The sequence below is a fragment of the Rhinoderma darwinii genome, chromosome 1, assembly GCF_050947455.1.
Source record: "Rhinoderma darwinii isolate aRhiDar2 chromosome 1, aRhiDar2.hap1, whole genome shotgun sequence".
NCBI lineage: Eukaryota > Metazoa > Chordata > Amphibia > Anura > Rhinodermatidae > Rhinoderma > Rhinoderma darwinii.
Genome location: NC_134687.1, coordinates 171,241,909 through 171,261,288, shown reverse-complemented (window position 1 = coordinate 171,261,288; position 19,380 = coordinate 171,241,909). Strand labels below are relative to the sequence as shown.

Below are 19,380 nucleotides of genomic sequence, written 5' to 3'. Positions count from 1 at the left end.
CATTCTACTGTATGGGGACAGCTATGGGGAGTATTATACTGTATGGGGGCAGCTACGGGGAGCGTTATACTGTATGGAGGCAGCTAATGGGGGGAATTATACTGGGAGGGCTGTTGGGCAAGGCGGCTGGCCATAGGCGCGGCAGGGGTCTTGTTGTGTTGGGGAGGGGTAGGGGGGCCCAAGCTCAATTCTTGCACCAGGGCCCATGAGCCTTTAGCTACGCCCCTGTCATTAAGTATTTATAATAGAAAACAAAAACTAAACAAACAGCCTTTCCTTATCAGAAGAAAATGTGAGATAAGATTAGGTGAGGACCAGTCAATAGCAGCTGTAAACGGAGGAACGGGGGACCACAGAAAGACTTCAGCCAATTTCAGACCCAAGCAATCTGAGCAATATCAATTTATGGGCTAGTATAAGGGTTGGCTATCCAAGAGCTCCACACTTTCAGAAATTTATCAGGGCACCCACGTGCTTCATAAGTGAGCTTAAAGAGGCTCTGTAACCAGATTATAAATGCCCTATCTCTGATCGGCGCTAATGTAGATAACAACAGTGGTTTTTATTTTGAAAAACGATCAATTTTGAGCAAGTTAAGATAAATTTTAGTTTTATTCTAATAAGTTTCTTAATGGACAACTGGGCGTGTTTTTATCTTTTGACCAACTGGGCGTTGTAAAGAGAAGTGTATGATGCTGACCAATCAGCGTCATACACTTCTCTCCATTCATGTCCATTTGTATTCACTGCACAGCGTGATCTCTTATAATCTCATGACAGAGCCTTTTTAAAGAGTTGCAAGGTAGAATTAACTAACACAATCCATGCTGACAATGTAGGAACGTTCGGATGTTTCCAATTCAGGAGTATAGTCTTTTTAGCATAGAACAACAGGTCTTTTTAGCATAGAACAACAGGACTGTCATAAGAGATCTGACAGCAACAGTAGGTATAATTTCTTCTAACAATAATAAAAGACACATTCTGGGATCAAGTATACGAGGGAGTCCTATTTTAAGCTCAAGAAATTCCAGTACTTCAGCCCAGAAATTATTAATAATCGGACATTCCCAGAACATGTGTAGGAAGGAGCCCTCCGTAACATGGCACCATGGACCGTTAGGAGTAGGAATACGTCCCATTCTAAATAATTTGGAATGTGTTTAGTAAGTATGGTGGAAAATTTCAATTGAATAAGTTGGTCCCTTGTAGATATCAAGAGACCTGTTAGAGCAGATAGCATTTCTTTCCTCTGTTAATACAGAGGAAAGAGTCTGAGACCAACGATCCAAGGCTCTATCAAGTTTTTTGGAAGATACAGTTAACAGTTGCCTATAAAGTGTGGATAATGGTTTAGGGCCTGTTCACATCAGCATTGCCCTTCCGTTGAGGGGTTCCGTCGAGGTTTCCGTCGCTTTAACCCCTCAACGGAAAGGCAAAGTGAAACCTTAGCTTCCATTTCCCTCACCATTGATCTCAATGGTGACGTAAAGTTTGCTAAAGGTTTCCTTTTTTCACCGTTGTGACAGGGTTCCGTTGTTTTGACGGAATCAATAGCGCAGCTGACTGCATTATTGATTCAGCCAAAACACAGAACCCCTCAACGGAAGGGCAACGCTGATGTGAACACAGCCTTCGCCAACGTCTCCTGCGTCTTGCAATCCTTCACCAGGGACGTACAAAGTCTAACATTATAACCTGCAAATTGCGATCAGAGGGCATGTATAAGCTGGAAGTAACGGAACCTAAGATGAGTCGGGATCTGATGTTTGGACTGAAGTTTTACAAAAGTAGCTACTCTATCATCCACTATCATCCTCCAAGGCCCTAGGATTGCCCATTTATTAGGGTTAGGTAGGCCCCTCAACTGCGGCAGAAGCAGGTTATACCAGAATGGTGTCCTAGGTGACCAGGTCTCCTCTTCTGAATTAAAGAGCAACAAAGATCTTTGCCAGACCTTCAGAGTAGTTTTCTTTGGGATTGTGAGTACGTATCCCGGAGGGGGAGGGGGGGCTGTCTATATATAGAGTTCACCAGGGCTTTATAGGAACCGAGAAGTGAAGCTTCCAGCTCAGTACAGGGATTAAAATGTCTATGGGTAAACCACCAACAAACATACACCAGTTGGTTGGCAGGAAAGTAAAGGTATAAATTTGGGAGGGCCAGTCCACCCTGCCCCGTGGGCAACTGTAGTGTGCCCAGGGCGATTCTAGGAGTACCTCTGGCTCAAATAAAAGATATAAGATCCTTGTCAATGTTGGAGTACAGGGATAATGTAAGCCATACTGGAAAATTGTGAAAGAGATATAAGAATCTCGGTAAGGACTTAATCTTAAACAAATTTAATCCTGTCTGTAACTGTGAGGGGAGGTGTTTCCATCTATCAAAGACTGTTTGAAGACATTGTATCAAAGGAGTGATGTTATCAGGTATAAAGGTACCAATATCTGAGCTAATCACTATACCCAGGTAAGTCATTTTGTCTGCCTATTGCAATGGCGAAGGGAGTGTAGTCGCCCTAGCCGCGATGTCTATCGCCATTACCAAGGATTTTGACCAATTCACACGGAGGCCAGAGAAAGACATCAATAAATCAAATAGAGACAAAATCGCCTGCAGAGATGGACCTGGATCATTCAGGACTAGTAACGGATAATCTGAGTAGAGAGAGATGCGTTCCTCCCTTTCACCTATTACAAAACTCTATATATCAGGAGTGGCTCTTATAGCTAGTGGTTCAATGACTAATGCAAAGAGGGAAGGGGATAGTAGACAACCTTGTCTAGTCCCTCGGGCAAGTGTGAATGAGTGGGAGATGTGACAATTGTTTTTAACACTCGCTATATGTTGGGAGTATAATAACTGCACCCATCAGATAAACCTGGGTCCAAATCCAAATTTACCTAGCACAGACCACAGATAAGACCACTCTACCGAGTCAAATGCCTTCTCAAGTTTCCAAAGAGGCCACTATTCTGGAGCCACTTGACCCTACAGTAGATTACATGTTAGTGAAGAGCCTTCGAAGGATAACATGTGTGGCCTACCCTGGCATGAAACCAGATTGGTCTGGATGAATAAAATGAGAGATTATTTTTTGCAGATGCATTGCCAATATTGGCCAATATTTTAATATCACAATTGAGGAGTGAAATAGGTCAGTATGAGCCACGGTCTGTGAGATCTTTACAGGGTTTGGGGATCAACACTATAAGAGCCTCTCTCATAGAAGGGGGAGTATATTAGTCCCATTGAAGGATTGAAAGAGATTGAGCAAATGAGGTGCAATTAGTTCAACATGCAATTTATACCACTCTATGGGCAAGCCATCTAGACATGGGGTTTTCCTGTTTGGAAAGGATCTAATAGCCTCAGTTATTTCATCTATAGTCCAGTCAGCTTCCAGCAAATCAACATCCTCCCTTTCCAAAGTGGGGAACACAATAGTGCCTAAGTATGTCTCCAGCACAGATGGAGTATTTTACACCTTAGAGGAGTATAAATCAGAGTAAAACTTAGCAAAGGTGTCATTAAAGGTCAGAGCGTCACTAACAGGCATCCCAGTACTAGAGGTGACTTTCAAGATGGGGTTCAGGTGGTGTTTTCTCTAGCCAGGTAAGCAACAAAAGACCATTCTTATCCCCTTGTTCAAAAACCCTCTGTTGGGAGTAAAAGATTTTCTTTCTGGTGAGCTCAATCAATAAAAGGGTATATTCACGCTGCTTCGCTGAGAAGGCAGTAAATGCTGAGGAGTCTCTAGTCCTGAGATGTCCCTCCTCCGCCATAGCCAGCTAAGCATCTTAGACCTTACGTTGTTCAGCCAGGCTCCTCCTATGTGAGGATATCGCCCTTATAATCACCCCTCTGGTATATGCCTTAAAGGCATCCCATACTAGATTGCTATCAGTTGAACCTGAATAGTCCAAAAATCTGTAATCTCTCTCTCCAAAGAGGTTGCGACCTCAGCACAGGAGAGGCATAGGGGACTCAATCTCCAGTTTTTACACCTTGCAACTTCAGGTAATCACAGAGTGACCATGAGGGGAGAGTGGTCCGAATTTCCCTGAGGGAGGTTTTGTGCATATATGACAAATACCAAAGAAGCGTCATTGCTGAATGGCAAATCTATTCTGGAGAAGGACCTATAGGCGGGTGAGTGGTATGAATAAGCTATAGACTGAGGGTAGCGATCCCGCCAAATTTCCTTTAAATGATATGATGCGGCCCAGTTAGCTAAGGTGTTATCACAGCATGGGACTCCCTCAGTTTATCTACACCGTGCTCCAAATTATTATGCACATTGGATTTAAGTGTCATAAACATTTAGTTATTAGTTTTTCAATTAAACTCATGGATGGTATTGTGTCTTAGGGCTCTTTGGATCATTGTAATCAATCTCAGATACCTGTGATAATTAGTTTGCCAGGTGTGCCCAATCAAAGGAAAACTACTTAAGAAGGACGTTCCACGTTATTATGCAGGCCACAGGTTTCAAGCAATATGGGAAAGAAAAAGGATCTCTCTGCTGCCGAAAAGCGTGAAATAGTGCAATACCTTGGACAAGGTATGAAAACATTGGATATTTCAAGAAAACGTAAGCGTGATCATCGTACTGTGAAAAGATTTGTGGCTGATTCAGAGCACAGACGGGTTCATTCAGATAAAGGCATAATGAGGAAGGTTTCTGCCAGACAAATTAATAGGATTAGGAGAGCAGCTGCTAAAATGCCATTGCAAAGCAGCAAACAGGTATTTGAAGCCTCTGGAGTCCTACGAACCAAAAGGTGTAGGTTCCTCCAGAGGTTTGCAAGTGTGCATAAAGCTATTATTCGGCCACCCCTAAACAATGGTCACAAACAGAAACAGTTGCAGTGGGCTCAGAAATACATGAAGACTAATTTTCAAACCGTGTTGTTTACTGATGAGTGCCGTGGAACCCTGGATGGTCCAGATGGATGGAGTAGTGGATGGTTGGTGAATGGCCACCATGTCCCAACAAGGCTGCGACGTCAGCAAGGAGGTGGCGGAGTCATGTTTTGGGCTGGAATCATGGGGAGAGAGCTGGTAGGCCCCTTTAGGGTCCCTGACGGTGGAAAATGACCTCTGCAAAGTACGTAGAATTTATGACTGACCACTTTCTTCCGTGGTACAAAAAGAAGAACCGTGCCTTCCGTAGCAAAATTATCTTCATGCATGACAATGCACCATTTCATGCTGCAAAGAATACATCTGTGTCATTGGCTGCTATGGGCATAAAAGGAGAGAAACTCATGGTGTGGCCCCCATGTTCCCCTGACCTCAACCCTATTGAGAACCTTTGGAGCATCCTCAAGCTAAATATCTATGATGGTGGGAGTCAGTTCACATCAAAACAGAAGCTCTGGGAGGTTATTCTGACATCCTGCAAAGATATTCAAGCAGAAACTGTCCAAATACTCACAAATTCAATGGATGCAAGAATTGTGAAGGTGATATCAAAGAAGGGGCCCTATGTTAACATGTAACTTGGCCTGTTAAGATTTTTTTTATTGAAAGAGCTTTTGGTTTCTGTAAATATGACCTCCTGATGCTGCAAATTCAACAAATTACCATTTTAGTTCTCTTTACAACCTTTAAAATGTTTTGATCTCTGTTGTGCATAATAATTTGAAACCGTGCATTTTGAGTTTTTTACTTCTAAAAAAAAATCTGTTATCATTAGGAGAATTGTTCAATAAAATTTGCATTATACTCCAACGGTTGATGGCTTGAAGATTATACTGACTGTCATTTGCATCGACTATTTAGGAAAATCAGCGAAAAATAACATTTGCATAATAATTTGGAACGCGGTGTAATTCATAGGACATTAAAGAATTAAAATCCCCAAAAAGCAGAAGGGGAGCAGGACCAAACTCCTCTACCAGCAGCATGCTATCAGAAAGTAGTTGGACGGAGGCCGGAGGGGGATTATAGACATTCACTATAATGAAGGACGTAAAATGGAGCTGACTTGACACTACTATGAACCTGCCTTTAGGATCAGTTATAACAGACGTAACATTACATGGCAAAGACTTATGAACCAGCAAAGAGTAATTAGAGTACGAAGCATGATAACTATGTCTGACCCATGGTCGCGCAAGAGCTCGCAATTTAGGACCAAGTAAATGGGTTTCTTGCAACAGTATAATCTGCGAATTGTATCTGCAGAGAAAACTAACCGGTTCAGGACCAGGCTATTTTGAGCCTTCAGGACCAGACACCATTTAGACATTTTTAGGCTGGGTTCACACGACCATGTTACGTCCGTAATGTACGGAACGTATTTCAGCCGGAAGCCCCGGACCGAACACAGTGCAGGGAGCCGGGCTCCTAGCATCATAGTGATGTACGACGCTAGGAGTCCCTGCCTCTGCGTGGAACTACTGTCCCGTACTGTAATCATGATTACAGTACGGGACAGTTGTCCTGCAGCGAGGCAGGGACTCCTAGCATCGTACATCCCTATGATTCTAGGAGCCCGGCTCCCTGCACTGTGTTCGGTCTGGGGCTTCCGGCCGAAATACGTTCCGTACATTACGGACGTAACATGGTCGTGTGAACCCAGCCTTAGCATGCGTTAGTTAAACGGCTATAACTTTTTTTATTTGTTGGGTAGCGACATGATTTTTGCAATGTTTTTTCCGTAGACAATGGTTTCTTTTTTTTAATCATTTTTATTCACACCCTTTTTGCTATTTTAGAATATTTAGGCTTAAAGTTTGAAAATAATAGTGAAAAAAAAAAAAGCTTTTTTACATTTTGGCTATTAAAATAGACCTTTTATTAGTGATCGTCCTTGTCTACCATAATTTGTAATATATTACATGTCTATATTAGGGTAATTGGGTCAGGGCTAGCGTTATGACAGTGATTGGTGGGGGGAGCGTTTTTTTGGGGGTGGGTATTTTAAGTGTATTTATTATAATTTTTTTTTGCACTTTATTTTGCTTTTATTCTTTTATTATTATGGTCTGTCCCTCAAAGGTCAGAAAAGACCTTGGGGGGACTTTATTTTTTTTTACTTCTTTTACACCATATTTTTTCACTATAACTGGGGCTGCAGAGCAGCCTCAGTTACAAGGGAAATCAGCCCTCCTATAGTGACTATTGTCACTAATAGGGATGTGCTGGGTCTAGTAAGACCCAGCAGCAGTCTGCCACTAACACTATCCCAGCGATCATGTGACCAATCACATGATCACCGGGACCAATAGAGGCAGCGGCGCTGCTGCCTCTATTTTATACACAGTCCTCATTGAGCGTGGTGTAGAAGGGATCAGAGAAGATAGAAGCTGCTCCTATCTTCTCCTCAGGATCCCCGGCAGTCACTGACTTCCGGAGACCCGACATTCAGCTACCCGATCGCTCAGGCAGCAAGCTAAAACCTGTGCCGTAAATAGTCTATGGCACGGGTTTTAAGTACCCCGACCGCCGGCCGTAAATACACAGCCAGCAGTCGGGAACCGGTTAAAGACTAAGGGCCTTTTAAACTTGTCATTAAGTCCCCGCACATTCCAGGAGATAATTTTAAGATGGTTTAACATCTCCATGAATGGAATGTAGGTCAAAACAGACCTGAATGGGCATGATACACAGGGAATTTCCAACTGCAGCACTCCAAGAGATCAGTTTACAGTCCACATGGTCAAAAATTAACATGTACATAAGTAGATAAGTAGGAAAGGCAGAAAAAAATAAACCCAACCCCACCCTACCCATCCTATTCACCCCTTAAGATCCCTGCAGCTCCTGACCCCCCTTCCTTCAAATTAAAGGTAAATTAAAAATAACTTAACCCTTACCTAACAATGTCCACCACACCAGTCATGTTTCCCTCTGTTTAACTGCGTTAACTCCGCTCACTGTATCCATCGCACAAATTCTCAGGATGCAGGACAGTATTATTATTATTATTATTATTATTTCAGTTACTTATATAGCGCCAACATATTACGCAGCGCTGTACAGAGGTCCTCTTTTTTTACTGTCCCCATTGGGGCTCACAATCTAAATAGCATAGCATATAGCATCAGTGCTATAGGAGCCAACGTCCTAGTCCCAAGCTTCCTATAGTACATTTTGGGTTCTAAAGTTACTTTCTCTGTATTGTGACAGTATGTGATAATTTGTGTTATTTTTGGTACTTGGCATTGCACGACTGCCCTCTACTTTGCGTTGCAAGATGACATATTACAAATATCTGCTTGTTTTAGTTACTGTTTACATGCTGGCCTTTGCTATGTATTAAATAAGAAGTTTAAGCTTTGGATGTATGAAATTTAAAGTGTACCTAATTTTTCAGGTGACGTTTCAGAAAAAGCTATCATATATCCTGAGCATTATATGACTTGTATATTCTTGTATATGCAAACTCTCTCTCTCTCTCTCTCTAATGCTCCGTTTTCCTTGAGCTAGTGGGTGGAATTTAAGTGCTGTCATGTCTTCTATACACTGCACACACACAGAGCAGGGAACTTCCTGGTCCACTAACTATCTGTAGCACACCATTAGAAGCGGGAGCTGCATGGAGGACATTATACAGCAGTACTGAGCAGTATACCTAAGAATCCAGCTCTGGGGTACATGTAACTCTTGCGTCTCCTCTATTTTTGCTCCTTCTTTCTCCTCCTGCTTCCACCCTGTCCTCTTCATAGACTTCTATGAGCAGTAGCATCTGTGTCCCTTTCTCTTCCCCTGCTGCCTCCTCCTGCTCCCCTCCGTTCTCCGTAGACTTCTATGGGCAGTGTCTATGTCTGTGTCTCTTTCTCTTCTGCTCTGCGCTCCTGCTCCACCTCCCCTCTCCATAAACTTCAATGAACAGTGTCTGTCTCCCTGCTCTCCCTCCCCTCTCCATAGACTTTTATTGGCGTGCAGTGAAGTGACATAACCCCACTTCCTGTAGTCCTCCTTTGCTCTGTAGCCAGGAACAGATTTTGCTTGACAACAGTGGTGGACAACAGGTTACAGGAAGGCAGACACCTAGTGGCAGTATCTTCACACAGAATTTGCATTGATCAAACAAATTATTTTTTTTAACAGTAAGTAAATTACAAAGTTGTTCTATATCAGCTATACTATTAGATCAGCAGAAGTTGTTTGAAAAGTTAGTGCACATTTAAACATAGTTAGTAAAAACAAAACAGGGCAGATTTGCTTTAATCCAAAAGTGGAGGAAGACGACTCATGGACCTGTATTTATATAATTAAACTAAATATAGTATGATAACCATAAAGGTGAAATGCAAATGTAATGATTAAGACAGTTTGGATTTTTTGGTTCTTATGTCAGAACGTTTTATTAATAGGGACTGTTAGTGGAAATTAGCTCATGCCTTTGTAATACTTCTCAGAGCAGATTTTAGAATTAAAACTTGGTTTTTAGTATGATAAGTACAGACATAACAATCATATAATGTGTAAAGGCCCATAAATAAAAAGCTACAGTTATTTTTTTCTTTACCCTGCGTATCCTGTCACATCTATAAAGGAATCCTTCCTAAGTAAAAGGACTGGTATCATGAATTATTATACACTTTTTTTTCTATTAGAGTGACAATGTTGGAATTTCACAAGACCCAGCTGGGTCTTCCACGATTTGCATCAACTATTGCTTAGTAGCTGCCCAAACATACTCCTGAGACTCCCAAATACATTATTGCAATGGTTAACTTCACTGTTACCACTCGCGGCCAATATTCTACCTGCCATAGTAGTAATTGGGACGAGTGTATTCAATTAGTTTTATGCGATTATTGCAAAAAAATCCAACACTGTTGAATGCATGACATGAACATCTAAAATACAATTTACATAGGTTTCCCAGGCACGTGCGATTATCTTGTGCGAATAATCGCCATGGTGCCCTGGCCTGACAAATGTTTGATTTAAAAAAACGAGTGTTATATTTTCTTTGTGTATATAATGCTGTTAATCATAGACTCATTGCTTTACATAAATTACAGACTCTCTGCAGATGGATTCTAAGTGTAAAGAAAAACTATAGGAAGAATGTAGCCTATCACAACTGGAGACATGCATTCAACACAGCACAATGCATGTTTGCTGCCCTGAAGACTGGTAAAATTCAGGTACTGGACAAAACGCAGATGAAGACAATCTAGTATGATCACATATTGAGAATAAATGAATTAACACATCTGGAAAAATTGTTGCTGTTTACCATAAGGCTGAGAATTCACGTATGTCAAATGCTTTTTTTGCTGCCAATCGGGGGACAAAACCCTTTTGACCCGCAACCTGAATTCTCAGGTGAGACTCACGCGATGACGCTGGTGTAGGAATGTCTGAAAGAAACAGCCTCACGCTGATAGCTCCTCCCATTAAGAATTGCTGACGGCCAAACCCACTTGGCTAGCCATCGGTTCATTTACATATTATTTAATAAATAAAGAGGGGGCAATATCTCAGCAACGGGGGGACGCAGAAGTACACAACAAACACCGCTGAAATCAGAGGACAGCGACAATTATGTGAGTCTAATAAGTCACTTTGTAGGAGCTAGTGACAGTTCTTCTAACTTATTCAGACAGTCACGCTCCTTAAGCTTTTTTTGCTCCCAAGTAAAATGTCATGTAAAAAGCAGGGCTCTAAAAAGTATTATAAAGTGTTATAAAACCCATTTTCATATACTCTATTAGGGAAATTGGAGTTAATAAAGGGAGGTCCTCGTGCAGGATCCTTATTTCTCGGCCAAAGTGAAGAGCGGCTACAAACAGTGTTCTGGAGGACCTGTTCTGTACTACACCGACAACCCATTTATATGAATGGGCACTGTGTAATGCTTAAAGGGGTATTCCCAAAATCACATCCATTGCTTATGTTACCGAAATTGCCTAAACAATAAATAAAAAATTGCAAGTAATTTAAAAAAATCTGTGGTTTACCATCTGTAGCCACCCAAAATACCCCTACTTCTATGTTTATTACCTTGTTTCCCCCAGTTACATCCTCCAGCAGTTTTATGTAGTCTAGGACAAGACCGCTGTCTTTCTGTGGGGTACTACATCTCTGGCAGTGCAGGCATCCTATGCATGTGCAAGAGCAGTGTACTCACTATACAGGGCGAGCCTGTGCATTGAAGATGACTGGGCTGTCTGGAAAACAAAAATCTCCTGCGCTGGTGCTAAAGCCCCTCCTCTCCTCACACCACTGGAATATGTATCCGCTCCAGTCAAGCAGGCGTAATGCATTCCCCACAATTAAATAACTGCAACCAAATAATAAGTTATGTATAAATGAATGTTAGCACAGTTTGTGCTCTGCTGACCTTGCCACTGACTCTTCAGTAGGAATAGTAGATCAGTGGCAAACGTAGGCAGCGCAAATGAGTGTGCAGGGCGGCTCTAGAAGGATTCTGGGAAATGTAGGATTCAACAGGGAAACGACAGTCACGTGGGAAACTGATGTGGACCACCCACTTTGCCCTCTTAGCGGCACAAAGAGAATGGTTAAACTAGGGGCCAAAAGAGGAGTAAAAAATAAGATGTAAGTTTTTAGTATGATTTATTGATATGTGTCAAGGATTTAGTTAGGTACATCGGGTTTAAAAAAAAAATGTCCCATTGTGGGAAAACCCCTTTAATTTCACCTGTGGTGGCGCTGCAGGGGAATTAAACATTTACTGCCAGGTTCCCCACAGATTACAGCTGAACACTGGGGGTCCCTGGACCCTTCTAACAAATAGGTATTTTCCAAAGCAGAGAACCCCTTTAAGTTTAAGGGTATGTTCACACGGCCTATTTACAGACGTAATTCGGACGTTTTAACCCCCGAATTACGTCGAAATTACGGCTTGAAAGCGTTGACAAACGTCTGCCCATTGAAAGCAATGGGCTGACGTTTGTCTGTTCACACGAGGCGTATATTTACGCGTCGCTGTCAAAAGACGCCGCGTAAATGGACGCCCGCGCCAAAGAAGTGTCATGTCACTTCTTCAGACGTAAATGGAGCCATTTTCCATGGACTCCATGGAAAACCAGCTCCAGTTACGTCCGTAATGGACGCAGAGTTCAAGCACCTGCACATGCCGTTACGGCTGAAATGACGGGGCTGTTTTCTCCTGGAAACAGCCCCGTAATTTCGGCCGTTACGGACGCTGCCGTGTGAACATACCCTAAGAGGGAAGTTTGCTTTTTTGTGAACTATCCTCTTCAAAGGTGTTTTCCCACCAATTACATTTATTACTTGGATACTATCCTATGGATAGGTGATTAACGATAGATTGTTGGGAGTCCAAACCCTGTGTCCCCCTCCAGTTGCCATAACAGGTGACCCCGTCTCTCCTCACAATGTTGTCTGTGTTTAGGAGGAATTGTGTGGAACTGTGGCTGAGCATGCACACTGCTGCGCCACACAGCTCTATGGTCAATACGGAAATAGCCAAGCATGCTCACTTAGTTGTCCTTTGTTTCTGCCATGGAGTTGTATGGAGCAGCTGGACATGTTCTCAACCACCACATCGTACAACTCATCACTGCGGGAATTCTGGTAAGGAGGGATGGGTGATCCTGTTCTAGCATTTGTTGAGGATATTATTATTAGTAGATTCCCTACCGATCGCCAGCCGATCCTGTGAATAGGTGCTAAATGGTATTAGTGAAAAAACCTGTTTAATTAGTACAACATTTTACATTGTTATTAGCTTATAAACCATTGTCAAATATTTGGTCACATCTGGGTAAACATGTAACCAAAAAATTGGGAATGTCTTTTTATTGAAGGGATGGGTTTTAAGTATAAGTATATTTTAATACTTCCCATCCTGCTGCACTTTCAGTTCTCCAGAGTGTCTCTAAACACTGGGATACAGACATGCAGCCTGAGGTACGCTGTCTGGAAAGTTGAGTACAGATTTCCAAAATTATTTTATCTATAGATTTTGTCAAAATGTAACAGATACCTACTGCCTTGCCAACTTATCTAACTGGCAGGGGTTTAATTTTCTAGTTTATCTCTATTGTTTCCCCAATAGGTTTAGCTGTCTGGCATTCCCACTGTCTTAGAAATATGTATTCTGTATACAGTATAGTGTACTTCAAATAAAATACAAATAAAGGGCATAATGGAAAGTATTACCTCTAAATTCTGTAGATATTAAGATATTACCATTATTGTTTCTATCTCTATAGAATAAGCTGAGTGATTTAGAGATTTTATCCTTGATGATCGCCACATTAAGCCATGATTTGGATCACAGAGGGGTTAACAACTCTTTTATACAGAGGTAAGAGCATATCTGATCATCTTCATTATACCACTATGTAGATTACAGCATTTCCCATAATGATCCCATCAAAGGGGTTGTTTCATGACCCGGCCTACCCATGCATTACATTACATTTATTTGAATGGCCACCGTGTAGAGGCCTGTAGAGGCCCGCGGCAGCAGAAATGACTGGTTAAAGACGCCAGAATTGCGCCATCAGCCGATTGCTGTGCCGTCTTCTTTTCAAAAAGTGATTGTCTTCGTTTTTACTTGCTTGTTGCCAAAGGAAAAATGCATTTGATTTTTTTAGTCTGCGTTTTTGCACAAATCGTGTTATAATGGTATAATACATTTATTCTTCACTTTGTTAAGATCAATATCTTCTTATAGCTTATACTGAGATCCTCATAAACATATAGTAAAATAACACCGATCATACACAGTCGAGTGACATTATTATAACCACGTCCTACTTTAGACGTCAGCAGCGCGTAGCCCATGAAGGAAGTGATGTGTCGTGTGCTTGCTTGGTGGGTACATAAAGTGTGTGATAGGCTGTCTGAACACATATCACTCGTTGTTGCCATGGGTAAAAGGGGCGATTTATCAGAGTTGTAAAAAGGGATGATTATTGGCGTTCGGGCAAAGGGTGGCAGTATTTCGCAAACCACACAGATTGTGAACTGTTTGCGTGCTGCTGTGGTCAAAGTTTATTGTGAGTGGATAAATGGCACCATTGGGAATAACCGACGTGGAAACTGGGGAGCACCATGTGCCATTCATGTAAGAGGTGAACGTCTACGAAGGTGCGCGAGGGCCGAACGACACTCTACAGTGAAGCAGATCACCGTATAAAATCAACCAGGGGGCTAAAACAGCTCCTCGAACCCTACTGCGTATGGGGCTCTGAAGCATACAGATGTTCACTGCTCCTATGCTAACAAAGGTGCATCGGAAAAAAGGCTTCAATTTGCACAGCAGTATCGGAATGGACCACCGATGATTGGCAAAGGGTTGCCTTCTCTCGATGAGTCACGTTTTCTGCTTCATCGAACGGATGGACGTTAGCGTGTAAGGTGAGAAACATGAAAGAACAAACACCCTGCAACCATTGCTGGAAGAACACAAGCTGGTGGCGGCAGCATTATGGCCCAGGGAACTTTTTTATGGCATTCTCTGGGCCCACTCATCCATGTGGAAGGTACTCTGAACCGATTTGGGTATGAATCCATTGTTGCAGATCACCCATCCACCCATACATGCTGCTTGTCTTCCCTGGGGCAGATGGCATCTTCCAGCAAGACAATGTGACATGTCACACGGCTAGAAATGTCCGACAGTGGTTGGAAGAGTACGGTTAAGACTTCCAAGTACTTTCCTGTCCCCCTAATTCGCCGGACTTGAACCCAATTGAGCATCTGTGGGACCACCTCGATCGTCTTGTTCGCTCTATGGATCCTCCCCCACGCACCCTCCAGCAAATGTGGGATGCGCAGCAGTCAGTGTGGCTCCAGATACCTGAGACAACCGGTCAGCACATTATTGAGTCACTCCCACACCGTCTAGCTGCTGTACGTGTTGCACACAGCGGTTACTCTAGATATTAGCTGGTGGTCATAATAATGTGACTCAATTGCGTATAATGGTGACAGGGGCTCTTTAATTATTGGAAGATGTGATTTTTAAAATGGGTCTTTTACTTTAACCTCTAAAAAGTGAACACACTTTGTAGCCTTTTAATTTATTAACACATTACCTTATTCAGCACTTAAAGGGTAATTCCCATCTTCTAAAGTGATGGAAGCATAGAAGGGGCCGCAGTGCTGCTTTTTCGCCAGTAGCGCTCCCAGTCACTGGACTGTGTAGGGGGAACTGCAGCTGGCCCTAGTCCACTCTCCTGGCCACCCACTGTGCAGGGAATAACAGTGAAGGGGATGCAGCGATCCCCCACCGAAAGCAAAGTGATGGCATATTCTAGCAATATGCCTTCACTTTATAATATTGAAATACCCCTTTAAACATTATGTATGCTTTAAATATAATCTTTGAATTATAGCTGCACATTGTTTTAGAATTTTTTCTTCTTCTTTGCTTTCTTTGGGAGACAATCTATTCTACAAAACGTTTGTGTTACACTATATAGGTCTGTCTAATGGTTTGCGTTCAAGCCTACATTTCCGAAATTTTTTTCATTTCTGAATTAACTTATTTCCTATTGGTAGATATGACTTCTCTCTTGTAGTTAGACAAAGAAAATTCCATTTAAAAATCCCTTTAAGTAAGAGTGTGAGGTTACACAACCAAATCTATGGCAACCGATGCAAAATAATTACAAACTATAACAATTCCTTAGAGACAAATCAAAAGTTATAGCCATTGTGGTTTGGAATCGGGCGCACTGAATTTCTCCAGACATCTGTCAATGCTGGAGCAGGTCACTTGCATGGTAGCTGTACAATGTAACAGGCTTTCCTTTGTCATTATAATTTTATGAAAAAGTGGGATGATGTGTTATTGGTAGGCAGATGGAAAATGGAGTTAGAGGGATTTGGCATAAAGATGAATTATCATAAAATCGAAGCTACTTGTGACAGGAAAGTTGCATTACTATTGAAAAAAAATGATACAACGTCTATAGAAACAGTTAATATTCCTAATATATTGTTGAACTGTTGTGATAGAATTAAATATAATTCTTCTAGGTTTAAGAACACTAATTTACACACACAAGAAAAAAATATTTTATATGTCTGCATTTAAAATGACAATTTAAAGCAACTTTCCAGTTGTGAGCTCAAAAATGACATTTTGGTCAGTTCCTATAGGTGCTGCTTACCTACCATTTATTTCCCGCACTATTTGCTGCTTTTTAGCTCCTCTCCATTAGGGCAGAGCTGTGATCTGTGACAACATAGCTACAGTGCCTGCAGTGTAGGTAGTCTGAAATCCACTTACTCTCACATCATTGGTCCAGGCTTCTTCTCTCGCCGTTCCTTACTGCAGCTCTGTCTCCCAAGATTAAACGCAAAGTCACCATGAAGTCAAAAGAGCCTTAGGGAACACTATACAGTTCTAGGGTCCAAGACCACAGAGGCAGACCGCAAAATGCACAGAGTTATAACTTAGCCTTTTCTTTAATACAATAAAAAAATAGTACCCCAAATTGCATATAAGTACACAAACTAATAAACAATTCATATTTACAAATTTTTGGTTGATCGTGGTCTGAGTGCAGTATTTCTCATCAACTTTATAATAACTTATTTTAACATCCGCTTTATAATACGTTTTTTACATATGATTAATAGGTTTCTTTCCTTTACATTGCCTATGTTTTAGTTTATTGGTTATTATTGAATCAGAAGAATATACTTTCCCCGTGGTTAATCTACTGGTAATCCTGCCTACAAGCAGGCAGACCCACTTCTTGGTGACTGACCCTCAAACTGACCACTAGCTCACCCTGTTATTTTATCATTCATCCTGACACGTTTCCCCATTAGATGGTTGGTTCACCAAGGGATTAGGAGATTTGAAACATCAGATCCTGTCATAGTCAGGAACCAGGACACAACGATGACACCAGGATATATATTCTTCTATTTCCCTAATAACCAATAAAAGTTTGGAACATGTAGACGTAAAGGCTGTGTACACATCATTATTATATTTTTTTACCTACATTTGACGTATACACCAGAAAAAAAATCTCCCAACGTATATGTTGAAACATAGGCTCCGACGGATGCCTAAGGGTATGTTCACACGGCCTATTTACGGACGTAATTCGGGCGTTTTGGCCCCGAATTACGTCTGAAAATAGCGCCTCAATAGCGCTGACAAACATCTGCCCATTGAAAGCAATGGGCAGACGTTTGTCTGTTCACACGAGGCGTATATTTACGCGCCGCTGTCAAATGACGGCGCGTAACTAGACGCCCGCGTCAAAGAAGTGACCTGTCACTTCTTTGGCCGTAATTGGAGCCGCTATTCATTGACTCCAATGAATAGCAGCGCTAATTACGGCCGTAATTGACGCGGCGTTCAAGCGCCTGCACATGCCGGTACGGCTGAAATTACGGGGATGTTTTCAGGCTGAAACATCCCCGTAATTTCAGCCGTTACGGACCCCCGCCGTGTGAACATACCCTAACAGTGGTATCCATCACCCATAGGTTATAATGGTATGGGTATGTTCACACGGCGGGGGTCCGTAACGGCTGAAATTACGGGGATGTTTCAGCCTGAAAACATCCCCGTAATTTCAGCCGTACCGGCATGTGCAGGCGCTTGAACGCCGCGTCAATTACGGCCGTAATTAGCGCTGCTATTCATTGGAGTCAATGAATAGCGGCTCCAATTACGGCCAAAGAAGTGACAGGTCACTTCTTTGACGCGGGCGTCTATTTGCGCGCCGTCATTTGACAGCGGCGCGTAAATTTACGCCTCGTGTGAACAGACAAACGTCTGCCCATTACTTTCAATGGGCAGATGTTTGTCAGCGCTATTGAGGCGCTATTTTCGGGCGTAATTCGGGGCAAAAACGCCCGATTTACGTCCGTAAATAGGCCGTGTGAACATACCCTATCTGTTTAACTGATATCATGAACTCTCCTGACCCTTTTCATGACATAAGTTATACTTTTAACATATATATTTTTGGAATAGCGTAGTCTGCTACGTTATTTGATAATTTTTTTTGTGGTATACTAATGTATACCAACCAGATAGAGGCCAAACGGACACTCTTTTGGCCTCTTTCTCACAATAGAGCCCTTTGGACACGTATAGCGTGTAGGTCCTAATGTACATGCTAAAACAAAAATGTGATGTGAACAGGGCCGAAGAAGCCTACTAATCGTGAGTTAAAAAACATTATAAGTAAAACCACATTATAAAACTTATGAAAAATGCCGCACTTAGACCCCTAGAAACCACACATATGTATATTTGAATTGTTTATTGGTTTGTGTATTTATATGTTATGTTGGCTATGTCTATTTTTATTGTATTGAAGTAAAAGTTAAGTTTTAACTTGTTTTTGCTGTTTGCTTCTGTGATTATAAATAGGGGGAGCTTGGAGAGTCACTGTAACATACATTTACAACCAAGTGCTTTGTGTTTCTATCTGTGGTAACACGGCAGCAGTCATTACAGCTCTTATAGGATTTGTGTCTGACAAATATGGGTGGGGGGCTGTGCTTGTCAATTATGGGAGGGGGACTGTAACTGGCAGTTAAGGAGGGGGCTGTAGCTAGCAGGTATAGAGGGGGCTGTAAATGGCCGTTATAGGGGGGACTGCGGCTGGCAATTATAGGGGGCTCTGTCTGGCAACTATACGGATGGAGGTGGTTGACAATTATGAGAGGGGGACTGTGGCTCGCAGTTATAGAAGGAGCAATGTTTGGCAATTTTTTGAGAGGGACTGTGGCTGACTATTATGTTCGGGGGACTGTGACTGGCAGTTAAAGGGGGGACTGTGGCTGGCAATAATGGGAGGGGATGGTGGCTGGCAATTATGGAAGGGGGACTTGGCTGGCTATTGTAGGGGACCGTGGCTGGCAGCTATAGGTAAAGCTGTGCTTGGCAATTATGGGAGTGACACTGTGGCTAGCATTGGCTTTTCTGTGAAATATATGCCTGGCATTTGAAGTCGTCTTAATGATAGTGGTAGTACTACTGTGCACTGTATGACTTGTAATAGGGGCATATCTATAGAATATGTTGATAAAATTAAGGGAGTACAATATCAATATATCGATACAGAAGGAAGGCATGCCTAATAGCGAGGGAAGCTTTGGTCAATATATTTTGTTTTTAAGGACGGTCAGTAAGAAATGCCAGAATAATTCTATATATTTGGCCTTAGTATATAGTTAATGTGATTGACATTTGTGTAGTATTGGGCTTTTATTGGTTATAATAATTGGCTGCATTTCTCGGTCAGGAATTTGTCAGGAACACTTCAAGTAAAGCTGGCCATACACTTTTAGATAGCTGAACAACACGATTGTTCGGCCGACAGCTATTCCTCCCGACACTCCCATGCATCCATGTGTTTTCAATAGGGAGAAGGGAGAAAGTGGCTGCCAGAATTCTCTGGCAGCGGCTTATCTACTAACGAACAAAAG

At 42.1% G+C, this 19,380-nt stretch overlaps 1 protein-coding gene across 1 annotated transcript in view; it reads left to right on the top strand.

Moving 5' to 3' along the window:
- Positions 1–19,380, top strand: part of PDE5A (phosphodiesterase 5A) — a 325,066-nt gene that overhangs the window by 178,749 nt on the left and 126,937 nt on the right. Inside the window, exons 12-13 of the mRNA XM_075860590.1 lie at positions 9,987–10,112; positions 13,173–13,267. Coding sequence (XP_075716705.1) covers positions 9,987–10,112; positions 13,173–13,267 — 221 coding nt within the window. The remainder of the gene's footprint in view (positions 1–9,986; positions 10,113–13,172; positions 13,268–19,380) is intronic.